The 17,782-nt window shown below is 49.2% G+C and overlaps 1 protein-coding gene across 2 annotated transcripts in view; it reads left to right on the forward strand.

The window, feature by feature from the left end:
* RARG (retinoic acid receptor gamma) overlaps positions 1–17,782 on the forward strand; it is a 131,507-nt gene that overhangs the window by 39,950 nt on the left and 73,775 nt on the right. For both annotated transcript variants that reach the window (XM_082212668.1, XM_082212669.1), the window contains exon 2: positions 9,537–9,884. In XM_082212668.1, the coding sequence (XP_082068794.1) occupies positions 9,710–9,884 (175 nt within the window). In that variant the 5' untranslated portion in view covers positions 9,537–9,709. The remainder of the gene's footprint in view (positions 1–9,536; positions 9,885–17,782) is intronic.

A 17,782-nucleotide genomic window follows, 5' to 3' on the forward strand; every position in this document is an offset into this window, starting at 1 on the left:
TGTGTAATAAATATTTATTTATTTATTTATTTATTACATTTTTAAAATCCTGCTCCTTCTCTGAAGAGCTCAGGGTGGCATGCATAGTCCCTCTCTCCTTGTAGCTTCACAACAAACCTGCATCATAGGCTAGGATGAGAGAGCGACAGAGAGAGAAAGTGGCCCAGCGTAAAGGCTGAGCGTGCCTTTGAAACAGGGGCTCCATGGTCTAATTCCAATGCTCAAACTATATAAAATGCAAAGGGTGTTTATGGTCCTTGCAAGGACTGTAGGTTAATGGTGGAGATTCAGTCCCTGACATGGACCCTTTCTTGAAATCCAGGATTGCTGCTGACAGTCACACGCCATTCTACCATGGCAGGGCCGGCCCTACCACTAGTCAGAATGAGGCAACTGCCTCAGGCATCTTTTTTGGGGGTGTCGCGAAAAGGAAACACTTTTTTTTTTAAAAAAAAAGTTGTTGCTGTATTTCTTATGCCAGGAATGGAGAGTGGCACTTGCGAGATTTTCTGCCTCAGGTGCCAAAATGAGGGGAGGGGGTTGCTGTTCCATCTCAGGTAGCAAAGTGTTTTGGGCTGGCTGCCTAGCCAACTGTGCTCTACACCATGGCTTCCCAAACTTGGGTCTCTAGCTGTTGTTGGACTACAATTCCCATCACCCCTAGCTAGCAGCACCAGTGGGTCAGGGATGATGGGAATTGTAGTCCAAAACCTGCTGGGGAAACCCTGTTCTACACCATGGCTGGGGAGCCTGTAGTCCTGCAAATGTTGTTGAACGTCAACTCCAATCCATCCCTAACCATGCTGGGCAGGGGTGATGGGAATTAGAGTCCAACAATATCTGGAAGTTCCCTGTCCCTGTTCCATGCAATTCTCACTCTCACCTTCTGTTTTACAAAATTGCAATGGGTGCTCTTCTGCAGAAAAACTAAATAAAAAAATTCCTTCCAGTAGCACCTTAAAGACCAACTAAATTAGTTCTTGGTATGAGCTTTCGTGTGCATGCACACTTTTTCAGATACCATGCAGAAAAACTAGACATCTTCAGTTTCTCCCCTCTCCCCACAAAAACCCCTCTCAGCAAAGGGTCCAGGCGCCCCGTTGCTTTCTTTGCAACCTTGTTCAATTGTTGCTTCTTCTTCTTCTTTCCATATTCTGCCTTCTCCTCCTAGGATGTGGTTGATTATTTGGGGCTCCTGCAGAAACTTTGTGGGGGGAGAGCAGGAGGGAACCGGAAATTTGGTTCAGCTGAAGGAAGGACCAGAAAGGGGCAGGGTGGTGAGTGTGGGCTGGGGGAGGAATTTGGTACGCTACCAAAAATAAAGGCTAGACAGATGTGTTGGTGCAGGGTGTCATTTTGAGGTTAGTGTGAGATGAGTGCCAAAGTTCAGACTTCTACCTTGCTGGGGCCAAATCCGTTAATGGCCTTGGTTTCCCTTTTGCTTAAAAGTGTATGCTCTTCTTAAAAGTGTATGCTCTTCGCGGGCAGAGACTTTTGTGTGTGTGTGTTTGAGACGTGTGTGTGTGTGTTTGAGCAAGCGCGAGAGCACAGTGACATAGAAAACACAGCAATCTAACAAAAAAGTCTTTGAAACGAGATGGCTCCAGGCTGCTGCGAGCTATCATGTTAGTTGTTCCAAAGAATTTATTTTTTCGTTTTGTTTTTTTAAAAAATAAATAAATATATATTTTAACAGCGCTGGTTGTTTCTTAGAAACGCGGCCCCTCCCCACACCACAGAAATATGGAGAGACATAAGCTCCTTTGCCCATGAGGGATAGGAACAATTAAAGGAGCCTGGGAGCACATATGGGTTTCAGTGTCTCCATGTTGGATGAATCCCAGAGAAGAAGGAGCCCCATTAGAGTGACCTCTCTGTGACCCCCACACTCCCATCCTCTGATGGGGCAATACGAGGTCCAGGATCCCTCTAATGGCGAGGGAATCAAATGCATGCCTGGAATTAAGTTGAACTCCGAATGGTGTTTTAGAGGGAGGCGGGAGCCTCGGCTGGGATTTTATTGATGTTCCACCGTTTAAAAACATTCCCTTCTGTAACCAGCCCGCTCCCCACCTCCTCCCCCACCCAACCCCCCAAAAGGCACCCCTTCTTCTTCTTCCCCTCTCTCCTCCTTGAGGCAACTGTGCCCCAAGACCGCTGGCAGGAGCCGGTGCTGTTTTCTTTCAGTGGGTTTCTTTCCCGGTTTCCGTGTGCTTGGACACCTCGGCCTGACGGCGCGTTTATTTTTGGAACACGAGCTTCAAGAGAGGCCCTCACATATGGAAAAGTTTACGGAAATGAAGCCTTTAAGTTAGCTGCTCGCTTGAAATCTCGTGGCTTTAGCTGCTCAGGGCACTTGGCAGAACCCACGGCAGTGGGGAAAAGGGGGGTGGATGGGGAGGGAGGGAGGGAGGGAGGGAGGGGGCGAAGGCAGAGTGAGCCAAAGTCCTTGCCGTTTTAAAGGAGCCGAGCGCAAAGGGGTTGCCCCCACCCCACCCCATACCGGTGGGCAGATTTGGCTGGGGCAGACACCACAGAGGTGGTGCCTAGCATGGTTTTCCTTCAGTTTCCTTGCCACCGGCTGCCAGGGGGCACTGCCAGGGCGTGTGTGTGGCTAGGTAACCAACCACTGCTTCGAGGATGCCAAAGGATGTCTGTATTGTGCGTGTCTGTGCCTCTCAGTTGTACGGTAAAGAGGTAAAGGGACCCCTGAGGTCCAGTCGTGGCCGACTCTGGGGTTGCGGCGCTCGTCTCGCTTTATTGGCCAAGGGAGCCGGCGTACAGCTTCCAGGTCATGTGGCCAGCATGACTAAGCCGCTTCTGGCGAACCAGAGCAGTGCACGGAAACGCCGTTTTTACCTTCCGCCGGAGCGGTACCTATTTATCTACTTGAACTTTGACATGCTTTCGAACTGCTAGGTTGGCAGGAGCAGGGACCGAGCAACGGGAGCTCACCCCATCGCAGGGATTCGAACCGCCGACCTTCTGATCGGCAAGTCCTAGGCTCTGTGGTTTAACCCACAGCGCCACCCGCGTCCCTTCAGTTGTACGGTAGTGGGTCGTTATTATTTTGCTCTCCCGCTTCCCCTTCTCTCCACGCATTGCTCCTTCTCGCCCTGCAGCTGGCGTTCTGAGTGGCGGCATCGCCGAGGCCGCCCATGCCTTGCCTGTGGTACGCTTGATGCATTAGCCGCCTCAAACTGGCCTCATACTGGGGTGGAACCACATCCCGGTGGGAGAAGAAAAATGAAAGAAAGGGAGTGGGGAGGGAGAGGCAAAAAACCTAAAGAGGGAGTTGGGGCAGCAGGCATGAAGCAGAGGCGAAAGTAAGAGTGTGCAGTGTGTGTGTGTCTGTGTGTGTGTGTGTGTGTGTGTGCTCATTAAAGAAGCGAGGGTATAGGGAGCGGAGGTGAAGAGTGAGTGATGTGCTGGGGGCTGGGGGTGGAATAGGGGGTAGCTCTGAGAGCCAGAGACACAGAGTCGGCAGGAAAAGGCGCTGCCTGGGCTGTTGTAAATTAGGCCTGTGGTGTTGGGTTCCATGTGGAAGATGTGAGCTCACATTCTACCCCCAGGGTGGTACAGCCCCAGCCAAGTGCTGGCAGCAAGAACATAAGCTCCATTTATCTGGGAACCTGAAATGACTCTTGATTTAAATCATATGGTAAAAAGTACCCAAAGAAGAAGGAGAAAAGAGGGGAAAAAGGAGGGGGGGGGACTTGCCTGCTTTTGGAGATGGTTCAAAAGGGAAAATACGCACACGCCCTCGTGGAGAGAAAGGCTTAAAGGGACAGCCTCTCGGTTCCCAGTTTGCTAGGCAGGCTGGAACGTGTGTGTGTGTGTGTGTGTGTGTGTGTGTGTGTGTAAACTGAGGCTGAGCAGCAGCTCAGTTCCAAACCCTCCTCAATTGGATTTGGGGACTGGCTCTGCTGGATCTGGCTTCGAAATTATGGAACTCAGCTTCAAATTGCCCTGGGAAGGAAGGGCTTTGTAAGAGTGTAAGAAGCAGTGTCGTGCAGTGAAGTTTTTCGTAGGGAAACAGACTGGGCCAGAGGCTTCAGCTTGCAAGGGCGATTGCCGGGGGGGGGGGGTTATGAGCATCACTCCTCCCTCCCTAAGGGATTTCCAGCCTTCAGGGCAAAGACCTAATGCAGACATAAGACAAAGTCTGTACAGTGGTGCCTCGCAAGACAAAAAGAATCCGTTCTGTGATTCTCTTCGTCTAGCGGGTTTTTTGTCTTGCGAAGCAAGCCCATTGACGGATTAGCGCTATTAGCGCTATTAGCGGCTTTTAGCGGCTTATCTGCTGATCGGATCAGCTGATAAGCGTTTTAGCGGCTTAGAAAAAGGGGGGAGGGGAAAAACCAGCAGGAACTCGCAAGACATTTTCGTCTTGCGAAGCAATCCCATAGGAGATTCGTTTTGCGAAGCACCTCCAAAACGGAAAACTCTTTCGTCTAGCGAGTTTTCCGCCTTGCGAGGCATTCATCTTGCGGGGCACCACTGTAAATCTGTTCTCCACTGCTGTCGGGTGGGAAATCGCTCTCTTTCCCTTGGGCAAAGTGTCCCCTTTGTCCTTACATATTGTGTGTGGTACTGACTCCTGAAAATGCCAAAGGCAAAAGAAAATCTTAAATATATCATTTTAAACTGATTTGAGGGCAACCTCAATATATAGTGGTACCTCAGGTTAAGTACTTAATTCGTTCCGGAGGTCCGTTCTTAACCTGAAACTGTTCTTAACCTGAAACTGTTCTTAACCTGAAGCACCACTTTAGCTAATGGGGCCTCCTGCTGCTGCCGCGCCACCGGAGCCCAATTTCTGTTCTCATCCTGAAGCAAAGTTCTTAACCTGAAGCACTATTTCTGGGTTAGCGGAGTCTGTAACCTGAAGCGTATGTAACCCGAGGTACCACAGTATAAACTGGGGTTTGTTTGTTTTTTGGCGATCAGCCACCACTGGGAGCTGCCCATCTGGTGTTGACAGATGACATGGCCTTTTCCGTTGTGGTTCCCGTGAGTGGAAGGCCGTCAGCCTCCCTCATTTATTGACACCCAGGAGAAATTTGAAAACATTCCTGTTAACCTGGACATTTGATGGCTGGAGGGCGATGCTTCTGGCGACCGCCACATCATCACTGGCTGAGATAATGTTTGTAAATGCTCTTAAATAAATGTTTTATCATCGCTGTGTCTGCTGCCCTCCGCTCCTTCTGGAGGAAGGGCAGGATAGAAATCAAATAAATAAATACATAAATAAATTGTTGTGGTTTGCCAGGTATCTGTGCTACAGAGAAGGATTGGACAGGAATAGCCTTTAGTAGCTGTCAGGGAACTGACATCGGAGGGAGAGGCGAAGGGGAGGCTCCCAGATGATGCTGGCGAAGGACCCAGCAGCAGGGGGAGAAACAGCTCAGTAGAGGGGGAAGCCAATCAGCGCAACACCGGGGATAAAGGGGGGCAGACGGGGGAAGTGGAGAGAGGGCTCCAGGACTCTTCACTGGACATCAGTGAGGAGAGCCCAGGTCCTCCGCTACCCACGCCTTCCCTGCGCAGAAGACTCCCGCGCAGTGAGAGGCGGAGGAGACTGGGCGTCAAACAACTTTTATGCTGGAAGAGGTTCAAGAAACGCCCACTGATGGATTCTGCCAGTGACTGAGGCAGCCACGATGAGAAGGGGCTGTGCAGTCAGAAAGGTTTAACAAGGCAAATTAACCGAGAAAGGCACCAGTTTACGCACGAGTAACTCATACCTGTTACAGTAGCTGTACTGGAGAGATAGCTAGATTAGCTAGCTAGCTAGCTAGATACATAGATAGATGATAGATAGATGATATAAAGGTGTGATTGTCGGACTGCTCTGGTTTACCTCCTGGGCTGCCACATCATTGTAGTCTGTTCTCTACCCCCCTGAAACCACGACTATTTTTGATCCTACCCTCCAGGACTCAATCCTGATAACTTAGTTCAATGCCAGGCCTGATTCCTGAAAATCGGAAGGTCGTGGGTACCCTTGATTGTGTGGCAAGTGCTTCTCATTTACCACCGAATAATCCCCCCCCCCCAAAAAAAACCCCAATCCCACACACCACCTGGTATTTTGGGACAGGATTTCCAGCCTAAGATGACTGGTTTCTGGGCATGCTTCAGCATCAACAACTCTTCTTTTGGAAATTTATGACCACCCACGTCCCTAACTGTTTTTGCTAGTAGGTTTGTTGATGCTTTTTACCTGCACTGTGCCTGTAACCTTAAAAGCACTCTCACGTGCAGAAATTAAAAGAAATCAAGCTTTACCTTGTATGGAACTAAAAGTGGCACAAAAAGCTTTATCTGCTAATTTCAGTGTGTTCCAGGCTGTTGCAGGCACAGAAGGATAAATAAAAGGTTGACAATCTTATTCCCAGGTTCCCTCTAAACCTGTCCACTCAGTTTCCCCTTCCTCAGCTTCCTGCTTCCTCTCTATATGCATTGCTGTGGTCATTTTCCTGTAGTGGCCTCTTCACCTAATATGTGTGTTGCCCAATTTTTTTGGGGGGGCGGGCGAAGACTCCTTTCATAGCTTCAGGATCCTTGGAGGAGCTGCTCTCATCCTTACAGAAGAGAGAGGCCACATTTCATTTCCACGTACCCATTGAAGTCCATGACTCTGCCAACTTTCAGCTTCTTTTAGACAATGGGTATTCCTTCCCACGGTTTCTTTCTTATACTTTTGTTATGTACTGAGTTGAATAGGATCCAATATGCAGCAGTCTGTTTGGTCCTAGAACAATAGGATCCAAAATGCAGCAGTCTGATTGGTCCTAGAACAATAGGATCCAATATGCAGCAGTCTGATTGGTCCTAGAACAATGCAGCAGTATGGTTGGTCCTCAGGAGCCACCCAATCCAGCTCCAGGTGGAAGTGAATCCACAACCTGATTGGCCTACAGGAGAATCCCGGAATTAGCCAATCACGTGCAGCCCATTGTGTAAATAATGTATATAAAGCAGATATTTTGGGGGAACATTCATTCCTCCTTACCGCTATGAGCTGAATAAAGAGCATGAAATCCACTCTCGACTCCGAGTATATGTCAACTTTCCTCACTTTGGAAAATCTTAGCGTAAGGCCAAAATCACGTGTGCATAGTTGCTTTCTCCGCTTTGAGCAATGCCCACTATTTGTCCACCTAGCCCATTACTGTCTACTCTAACTGGAAACAGGAGGGTGGTGGTGGCAGGGTTGTCAAATTTCATGTGCACCTTTGAAGTTCTCAGATGGGAGGTTGCCCAGGACTGCATTGCAATGCCATTGAAATTGTGAATCAGATTGACTGTCATCTGGCCAGATCTGCAAGCTGTCGGGTAGGAGGCTGCCCTGAACCTAAGGAGAGCTTTGCAGTTGAACATCTGACCTGATCTATGCTCTCAAAGGAGTTTCTCTTTTTACTTGTGTTTGGTCCTCAATTCATCCCTGCTCCGTTTCCCCTTGGATCAATGGCCCATGAGAGGAACGCCCCCTTCCCCCCAAACCTTTGCTTTTAGAATCTCTGGTAGAGTCCGCCTACATCCCCAGCTATTTGATGTTTTTAACTGGAGGTGGCACGTATTAAACCTGGAGATCTATTTACCGCATTTTTCGCTCTATTAGACACACTGGACCATAAGACGCACCTAGTTTTTAGGGGAGGAAAGCAAGAAATAAGAAAGGAATGCAAAGCCTCTCTTCGCTCAGGAGGCTTTGCGGGGCTATCCCTGAAGCCAGGAGAGCAAGCGGGATCGGTGCGCACCAATCCCTCTTGCTCTCCTGGCTTCAGTGAAAGCAAACCTCCTGGCTTTCCCGCCACCTCCCGCAAAAGCCGTGCGCTCTTTAGAGGGAGCACGGATCTTGGGGGCTTTTGTGGGAGGTGGGGGAAGGGACAGAGCCGCGCGCTCTGTCCCTTGCCCCACCTCCCACAAAAGCCAGGGATAGCCGTGCGAAGCCTCTGCAGGGCAGCAAGATGAAGGCTCCCCGCTGCCCTGCGGAGGCTTCGCGCAGCTAAGGCAGAACCTAGAACAGCGAGAGGGAGCGCTGCGCAGCTCTCCCTCTTGCTGTTCTGGCTTCTGGCTTAGCCTTGCAGCCTTCATTCGCTCCATAAGACGCACACACATTTCCCCTTCCTTTTTAGGAGGGGAAAAGTGTGTCTTATAGAGCAAAAAATACCGTACAGTGGTGCCTCGCAAGACGAAAAGAATCCGTTCCGTGATTCTCTTCGTCTAGCGTTTTTTTCAGTCTTGCGAAGCAAGCCCATTGACGGATTAGAGGATTAGCGCTATTAGCGGCTTTTAGCAGCTTTTAGAGGCTTTTAGCGGCTTATCAGCTTATCGGATCAGCTGATAAGCGGCTTAGCGGCTTAGAAAAAGGGGAGGGGAGGGGAAAAAACCCGCAGGAACTCGCAAGACATTTTTGTCTTGCGAAGCAAGCCCATAGGAGATTCGTTTTGCGAAGCACCTCCAAAACGGAAAACTCTTTCGTCTAGCGAGTTTTCCGTCTTGCGAGGCATTTGTCTTGCGGGGCACCACTGTATTTATTGCACGCCATCCCTGAGCTCTACTACTCAGCTATGCTCCCTTTAGCTAATGTGGGAGGAGGAAGCACTCTCCCATTTGTCTACATGGTTGGGGGACAGTCTGATAGTGTATAACCCAGAACTCCCCCCCCCTTTTGCATTACCTGTCTTACTGCCATTCCTTCCAAAGTCCCCTATCTCTGGTGAAAAACTGGCAACGCTGAGCAAAGCTTTTGTTGAAATTATAGGAAGTATTATATGTGCACCAATGTTAGAACACACATCTGCTCTTTTGAAAGATGGTGAAAACCCAACACCTTAGTGAAGCTGGGAAGGGTATGACCAACATTATTAGCTTCCTCCCCCACCCTTCAAGAGAACATGTACATGCACACCAGCCCTGGTGTACATGCAAAATTTTAAATTTTTGTCGAGGAATGGAGGGTGCAATATTTGTTGGATTGCGGGAGCCATCTCTCACCTATACAAGAATGAGAGGTTGAAATATAAGAAGGGGCTGCCTCCCAAGCTGTTTGACTCTATGGGGAAATGGTGGGTGAAGAACTAAACGTTTAACTTCAAGTACAACACCCTCCGAGTGGCGCTGTGGGTTAAACCACAGAGCCTAGGACTTGCCGATCAGAAGGTTGGCAGTTCAAATCCCTGCAACGGGGTGAGCTCCTGCTGCTCGATCCCTGCTCCTGCCAACCTAGCAGTTCGAAAGCACGTCAAAGTGCAAGTAGATAAATAGGTACTGCTCCGGTGGGAAGGTAAACGGCGTTTCCGCACGCTGCTCTGGTTTGCCAGAAGCGGCTTAGTCATGCTGGCCACATGACCCGGAAGCTGTACGCCGGCTCCCTCGGCCAGTAAAGCGAGATGAGCGCCGCAACCCCAGAGTCGGCCACGACTGGGCCTAATGGTCAGGGGTCCCTTTACCTTTAGAACACCCTCTGCTAGAACACGACGGACATTAATGTGCTTCTGGTGTGCTTATTCTCTCCCATGCAGGACAGCACAACAGGAGGAGGAAGAAGAGCAAAAACACCTTCGCTGGGGGGGCTGAGAACCCGCACAGACCACCACCACCATGGAACCACCTTCCCAGAGCAGTGACGGCACAACCCAGATCTTCTAAGGGGAATCTTGACTCTCTCAAGCCAGCCTCTCGTGCGCCCTCAACCATGGCAGGAAACAAGGAGAGGGGCTGCTCTGGCGGAACCCCCCTGGCTCATGTGAACGGCTTCCCGCCTGCGGTCTACCCTTTCCCTTTTCCCAACCCGCACTTTGAGGTGCTCACCAATGGAGGCTACTTCCGGAGCTACCCTAACGACCTGCCCAAGGAAATGGCATCACTGTGTGAGTTCCTTCGGCCGAAAGGGGTTGTGCTGGCGGTGGGCGCTTGGGGCTTTGTTGCCAGGGTGGTATGGGTGCCAGGCTGACCTGACCACATAGAGATGCAGCTGCTGGGTGTGGAGTGTGGATTTCTGTTCTGGGCCCTGGAAAGATTTCCCCTGAAACTGTTCCAGCCAAATGTACAGTGGTGCCTCGCAAGACGAAAACAATCCGTTCTGTGATTCTCTTCGTCTAGCGGTTTTTTCGTCTTGCGAAGCAAGCCCATTGACGGATTAGCGGATTAGCGCTATTAGCGGCTTTTATCGGCTTATCGGCTTATCGGATCAGCTGACAAGCGGCTTAGCGGCTTAGGAAAAGGGGGGAGGGGGAAAAAACCTCAGGAACTCGCAAGACATTTTCGTCTTGCGAAGCAAGCCCATAGGAGATTCGTTTTGCGAAGCACCTCCAAAACGGAAAACTCTTTCGTCTAGCGGGTTTTCCATCTTGCGAGGCATTCGTCTTGCGGGGCACCACTGTAGAGCAGTGTTTTAGGTCTTCGGATTCACTGGCTGAAAGTTCATAAGCAGCACTGGCTTGGTATAGAGTCCCTGGTAGGGATCTCACTGGCAACCAGTCGATAAAAGAGTTTTGGGCCTCAGCCTGGATTCTAGACCCCTTCTTCATAATGAGCTGCTTGCAGGGATGGGAGGAAAATGTCTCAGTCCAGAGCAAAAGTGAGAAGGAGGTTATTGTTTTGTACTTGTTCCTGTTTTTATTATTTATTTTGTGTGTGTGTGTGTGTGTTTATCTTGTACTTTTATGCTGTTAACCTCCCTGAGATCTATGGATGAAGGGCAATATACAAATTTTAATAAGCATAAGTATACTAAGGAAAGCTATTGTAAGGCTGAAGGAGATGGCACCTGTAGATGAATTACACCCTCAGGGTTTTACAGTAGTGTCTAGACCAGGGGTCTGCAACCCGCGGCTCCGGAGCCGCATGTGGCTCTTTTACACCTTTGCAGCGGCTCCGGGGCGGATACTAGCGAGGGGAGGAGGCGCATTGTGTGCCCCGACACTCCCCACTGTGGCGGGCGCTGTACTGACTGTCGCATGGGGGCAGTGCGTGCGTTAGTCACGCACCGTCCCGACGTCACCTTCCTGCCCGCCCGCCCGCTATTGTAAGGGGCATGTACGCTGGTCACTGCATTGAAAGGGGGCATGTACGCTGGTCACTGTTTTTAAGGGGAGTGAAGAACACACACACACAAAAAGGTAACTTGTTAATTTAACGTTTATTTCTATGAGGAGGAGTAATTCTGAGGGGTCAAACAAATAAATAATAAAAAGTGACAAAAAAGTTATTTTTATAATGACGAGTTTTGCGGCTCCCAGTTTTTTTCCTTCGGAAACGGGTCCAAGTGGCTCTTTTTGTCTTAAAGGTTGCAGACCCCTGGTCTAGACAATAACTGAACCTGGTGGCAAAGGATTTGTGCAGGTGGACTCCTGTCTTGGGCTGCTTCTCCTGCATAATACTGTATTTAGGGTTAGGTGCTGTATAGATTAGCAGATCTCACAGGGTGGTTCTTCTTCACAGGTTCTACACAAGAGATAGGCATCCTTAGCCTAATTTTAAAAAGTATTCTGCAAGGAAGCAGTTTAAAGAGTGATCTTGACAAAAAGTGATCTGTCTGTCCCCTGGCTGCCGACCATAGCTGTCAACTTTTCCCTTTTCTTGCAAGGAATCCTATTCGGAATAAGGGAATTAATAATAATAATAATAATAATAATAATAATAATAATAATAATAATAATAATAATTTATTTATATCCCGCCCTCCCCAGCCAAAGCCGGGCTCAGAGCGACTAACAACAGTTAAATGATACAACATTCTAAAATCATTTCATTATAAAATCATTTCAAATCAGATTAATGGCAACCATTGGGCTAGAGTCCTGTCAGGATTGCCAAAGGAGGGGGTCAAGTTGTGCCCTGGCCAAAGGCCTGGTAGAACAGCTCCGTCTTGCAGGCCCTGTGGAAAGATGTCAAGTCCCGCAGGGCCCTAGTCTCTTGTGACAGAGCGTTCTACCAGATTGGAGCCACAGCCGAAAAATTTCCCTTGAAAAAAGGGAAACGTTGACAGCTATGCTGCCGACAGGTAAAAGTGAGAAAAAGGGGGTGGCAGGATGAGAAGAGGGGGTGGTCTTTCTCAGTTGCCCCCTCTTGCCCTGCTTTCTTCTGGCTTCGTCCCTGACTAGGCCAGGCAGCACATGGCCCCCTGGACAGATTACCCCCAAAGGAATGCAGCCCTCAAGAGAAAAAAGTTTGCCCACTTTGTGTCTGTACTCGAAAGGGCAATTCTTATGAGTTGACATTTGGACAGTGTTATGTACTGAGTTGAATAGGATCCAAACTGCAGCAGTCTGATTGGTCCTAGAACAATAGGATCCAAATTGCAGCAGTCTGATTGGTCCTAGAACAATAGGATTCAGAATGCAGCAGTCTGATTGGTCCAAGAACAACGCAGCAGTATGATTGGTTGGCAGGAACCACCCAATCATGCTCCAGATATAAGTGAATCCACAACCTGATTGGCTTAAAGTAGAATTCCAGAATTAACCAATCATGTGCAGCCCATTGTGTAAATAATGTATATAAAGCAGATACTTTGAGGGGACTTTCATTCATTCCTCCTCACCACTATGAGCTGAATAAAGGGCATGAAATCACTTTGCGACTCTGAGTATATTTCAGACAGGTATTTCCACAGGGCAAATCAGTGCTGTGTGAGTGATCTGGCATACGTTGAGATGGTGATCGGCCTCACCTTAAAAAATGTGGCTTGAGCAAGGTGGTGAGCCCACGATCTGAATCTGAACATGTTGGCTAAACTGTTGACTAGCTCTTTGAATTGTGCCTGGAAACTAACTGGCACAGGTATTATGTGGTCACGGGTGCCCACGTTGATAGAAGGAGCATTGCACCATTTTTTAAACTAGCTGGACAATCTTCAAGGGCAGTCCCATGCAAAGCATATTGTAGTACATTAGTCCAGAATTTACCAAACAGTGATGAGTTGCCAAGTTCCTGGTAAACTATCAGGAAGCACGATTTAAATATGACCAGGTCTTGCTTCCAGCATGGAAGCTCTGTTGATATAGGTGTGCATGGCAATATTGTGGTATCAAAATGGCAAAGCCTCTTTACAGTCCTTTACAGCCTAGTAAGGAAACCATATCAGCCAAAAGATATGCACCTTTTGGTGCTGAGTGCAGCTAGCTAAGAACCAAGCCTTGTAGCTTGCCTGAATAGGTGCTGTCTGTCATTTGACATGCCTATCACACCATCACTGGGCACCCGAAGTTAGAGTGGATTTTAGGCATATGTAAAGTCAAAGACTCTGAGCTCAGAATTATCACCAGATTGGAGGGTGTGGATACCAAACCCTGAACTTGAAACACATAGCAATTCTTGCAGCCATTTTTAAAATGGAACTACTGCCACACAGTGGCTTTCACAAGGCCATTTGGTTATGTCGAAACAGAAAGCCACCCTCCCATGCTGTTTTGCCATGATGTCAAAAAACAAGCAGTTTCCAGGACGCAGTAATTTTACAAGCCTGTGTGTGTGTGTGTGGAAAAGCATTCCACCTCGTGGATATTTGGGGAGGGAGGGAATTCACAGTGGGTGGAGCGACTTGGCCCACACAGCAATCTTGGCTAGGAGCTTGACTTTTCACGGAGCTATTTTGGGACGGATCCCACCCTGGGGAGGGCATCTGGCCTCTACTTTGTAGGGGACCTTGCGTCAACCTTGAGGAGTTGCTTTCCCCCAGTCTCACTAGGGGAAAACCTTAACTGTGGAGGGGCTCAGAGAAACCCTTTTCTTTGTGTGTGTGCATGTCTCTTGTGTACACGGTGCCTCAATTTCACCGGGGCTTTTTTTGAACTGGGGTGTTAGGGGTGTTGTGCCCAGGGCTTGCTAGGTGTGGGTCTTAACTGGCTCCTGCCGGGTTCTGTGCTTCTGCTCCCCATACTTTGGGGCATGTTCCGACCGCTCTGCCCTTTCCCGCCCCAGGGTGTGCCCGGGCTCCGTGCCAGACCTCCAGGCTCAGCTCCTCCCGCCTGCCAATGCAGGGATTGGAGCCCTACATGCTTTCTCGCGTGCAGGTTCCAGCACGCCAAAGCAGCGTCCCCACGCTGCAGGGCTGTCAGTCATTCATGCCTCCTGTTCACTGAATGCTTCTGTGCTTCAGAGCTGTGCGTATGTAAGCCTGCCTGTGCCTTTGTCTGAACAGCACTACCTTGGAGGAAGGGATGTGCCCAGGAAGCAAGGTGCCCTTGAACCAGGCTAAGCCCTTTCATCTTGACCTGGGCAGCCCCAGGTTACTTGGCGCCTTCTGTTGCTTTAGCTCTGCCAACTGCAGCCCCCAAGCTCCTATTTCCAACCTGTCTGCATGTTGTTTGTCCACCAGGGGGACCCTCTGCGTTCACGTGACTTGCGTCACATCTAATTCAATTGCACTTCACGGGGGTGCCTGGGTGTCTTCTGAAATTGTCTTTTATTATCAGCGTCGATCGCATGGAGTGTTTCGCGGCGCCCGAGGCATACCTTGGCTTTGTTTTCAAATCTGCTCTTAGCTGGAATGCAAGAAAACTAAACCGACTGCAGTGTGCATTTTAATTTCTCTTCCAAATTCTCCCCTGCATTAACAGCGTTCACATATCACATGCACACACATGTCACAGCCGGGGATCAAATGTGCTGTTCATTGTCACCCTGACACTGAATTCTTTCTTTCATCCTTTTAATTTCTAACCTGCCTTTCTGAAATGTAAGGCAGGGAAACTTACACAAAGCAATCCAATAAATTAAAAAGTGCCGGTGCCACTTAGCAACCTAAAACCAGCAGGAAGATCAACATTAGCATAGCTCTTCAGAAAAGGTGGTACATTCCTTTTTTTCAAGCCTATAGATTGTTTTAGTATTTAGCAGCACCTTTTGTGGAGGGAGTGCCACAGTTGTGCTAACAATTAGAAGGCACTGCATCTTCAGCTTGTCAGCTTAACATCAGAAGGAGATGTCACAAAGCTGGCAGGGTCTCTCTTACCAATCTATAAAGGTAGGGAATAACATAGGGGAAGAAGGTGTTACTTTAACATTGGCAAGGCCCAGGGACTTTAAGGGTTAAACTAGCATCTTGAATCCGGCTCAAGACAAATGAGAAATGAATGGAGATCTTTCACTGCTCTGTAGTATTGTTCTGCCTGCAGCTTGTTGTTGTTGCTGTTTAGTCATTTAGTCGTGTCCAACTCTTCGTGACCGCATGGACCAGAGCATGCCAGGCACTTCTGTCCTCCACTGCCTCCTGCAGTTTGGTCAAACTCATGCTGGTAGCTTCGAGAACACTGTCCTGCCATCTCGTACTCTGTCGTCCCCTTCTCCTTGTGCCCTCCATCTTTCCCAACATCAGGGTCTTTTCCAGGGAGTCTTCTCTTCTCATGAGGTGGCCAAAGTATTGGAGCCTCAGCTTCAGGATTTGTCCTTCCAGTGAGCATTCAGGGCTGATTTCCATAAGAATGGAGAGGTTTGATCTTCTTGCAGTCCACGGGACTCTCAAGAGTCTCCTCCAGCACCAGGGAGCAACATCCGGAAGCCCAAAGTTTCCCCACCACTTGCTGAAAGTGAGAAAAAGGATAATGGGGTTGTGGGAGTGGATGACATAGACAGCTCATGTTTTACAAGGGTGCCAGTAAGAAGGCAGAACCCTTAAATGTTATTGCCTCTTCGGTCAGGGAAGTTCATGAATGAGTAACCATGATGGTTCCTCTTCCTCCTAATCAAGGAAAATCCATTCAGGACACAGGAATGCATTCCTAACGAACCATCAGAGCAGTTCGGCTGGGAAGGTTTTCCTTGAACCTGTTCTTGAGAAGCTCTGACAGGTTTTAGGCCGAGGTCTTAGGGTGGGGTCATTTAAACGTTCCGTTTGGGTTCTGCCAAAGCTACAGACAGTGCACAGTGCTTTGCGCTGCAATATAGCCGTGTCCCTCTAGTGGATGCCTGTGGAACAACTTTGTTGCTTCTGCACTATCTGAAAGCTGATGCGATTCTGTCTGATGCAGTATCTCTCAGGTGACCCAAAGCAAAGCAGGATGGGGCCTTGTAACTTCAGCAGCGGTATGAAAACAAACACGGAGGGGGAGGAGCGGTGTTTCTCAAGCCTGCATGTCAGCCTGCACCTGCCAAAAATCCTTCTCCTGTGTACCCCTTTTAAGAGTCCCTGTTCATCTTTTACATCCAGGCACCCTAAGTATATTGACCTGGTGGAAATGTCCCAATGCAAGCATATTTGTGCAGCCTGCACACAGTGCTCATCTGTTTGGCTTTCTTTGCACCTGGCTCCTGAAAATCTTTGCATATAAAAATGTAATGGAACATTAAACATTTAAAAAACTTCCCTACACAGGGCTGCCTTCAGATGTCTTCTAAAGGTTGTATAGTTACTTATCTCATTGGCTCATATAACTTCATACCTGCCAACATTTCTCTGATGAAAGCAGGGGTGTCCTGCCATACCCTCCAACTTTTCTCTGATGAGGGACGTCCTAAGGAAATGCAACTCAGCTTCCACCCTCAGGACTCATCCTAGTGCCTCTGAGCATATGGAAAGTGCCTCCCCACCGTCACTGACTAATCACGGCCAGGCCCCCGCATATCTGGAACAGGAAGGAAATACGTATTCCAAGGCGAGAGAGATTAAGGCCTTCCAGGCCAGTCTGAGCCCCAGTAAATCGGCTGCTAGGACTGAAGCACTGCACTCGCATCCCTGACTTCTCATCTAACAGCCGCCTGAGGCCCAGGACCGTGCTGGCTCCTCAATCTGTTAAGCCCTTTTAGTGGCCGGGCCCCCGTTACGAGCGTTGAGGCCTGCTTTGGCCTGCACTGCCTGAAATGAATTGGGACTCCCTCCTGGCCAGCTGAATGAGCTGGCAGGGCGGCTGGAAATAATTATTTCATCTGGAAAGAGAGCGAGAGCAAGCAAGGCCCAGGCAGAAGGGAGCAGTGCTGTCAGTTTCTCTCCCGACTCCGCTCCCTCCATCTCTCTCTCTCTCTCTCTCTCTCTCTCTCTCTCTCTCTCACACACACACACACACACACACACCTCACACCTCTCACTCTTGGATGGCTTCCCCCCCACCCTCTGAAAGTCTGGAGACCCCGTCCCAAAACATCTTTGCTCCTCCCACGCTGCAGCCAGAAGTAGGGGAAGAGTGCTGGATTATAGGTCAGTTGAGATCAGAAAAACGAAAACGGGAAGACTGCTGCTTTGTTTCCTGGACACAACGCACATCCTTTGCCATTTTCCTCCCTGCTGCAGAAGCCCAGACCTCCTACCCATTCGGGCCTGTTTTCCTCAAACAGAAGGATCTAGAGTTGCGGAGCCTAGCTCTCTCAACCTACCTTCTCTTCAGGGTTTGCACAGATGTTCTGTTTGTCTGTTTTCTTTGGCGCAACGGACGCAACATTCTCCTTATAGCCATACAACATGTTAGCCTTGCTTCACAGCCTCTCTTTCATTTTGTTGTTGTTTAGTTGTTTAGTCGTGTCCGACTCTTCGTGACCCCATGGACCAGAGCACGCCAGGCACTCCTGTCTTCCGCTGCCTCCTGCAGTTTGGTAAAACTCATGCTGGTAGCTTCGAGAACACTATCCAACCATCTCGTCCTCTGTGGTCCCCTTCTCATTGTGCCCTCCATCTTTCCCAGCATCAGGGTCTTTTCCAGGGAGTCTTCTCTTCTCATGAGGTGGCCAAAGTATTGGAGCCTCAGCTTCAGGATCTGTCCTTCCAGTGAGCACTCATGGCTGATTTCCTTAAGAATGGATCGATATGATCTTCTTGCAGTCCATGCGACTCTCA

The sequence above is a fragment of the Podarcis vaucheri genome (genome assembly GCF_965113315.1).
Source record: "Podarcis vaucheri genome assembly, chromosome: 2".
NCBI lineage: Eukaryota > Metazoa > Chordata > Lepidosauria > Squamata > Lacertidae > Podarcis > Podarcis vaucheri.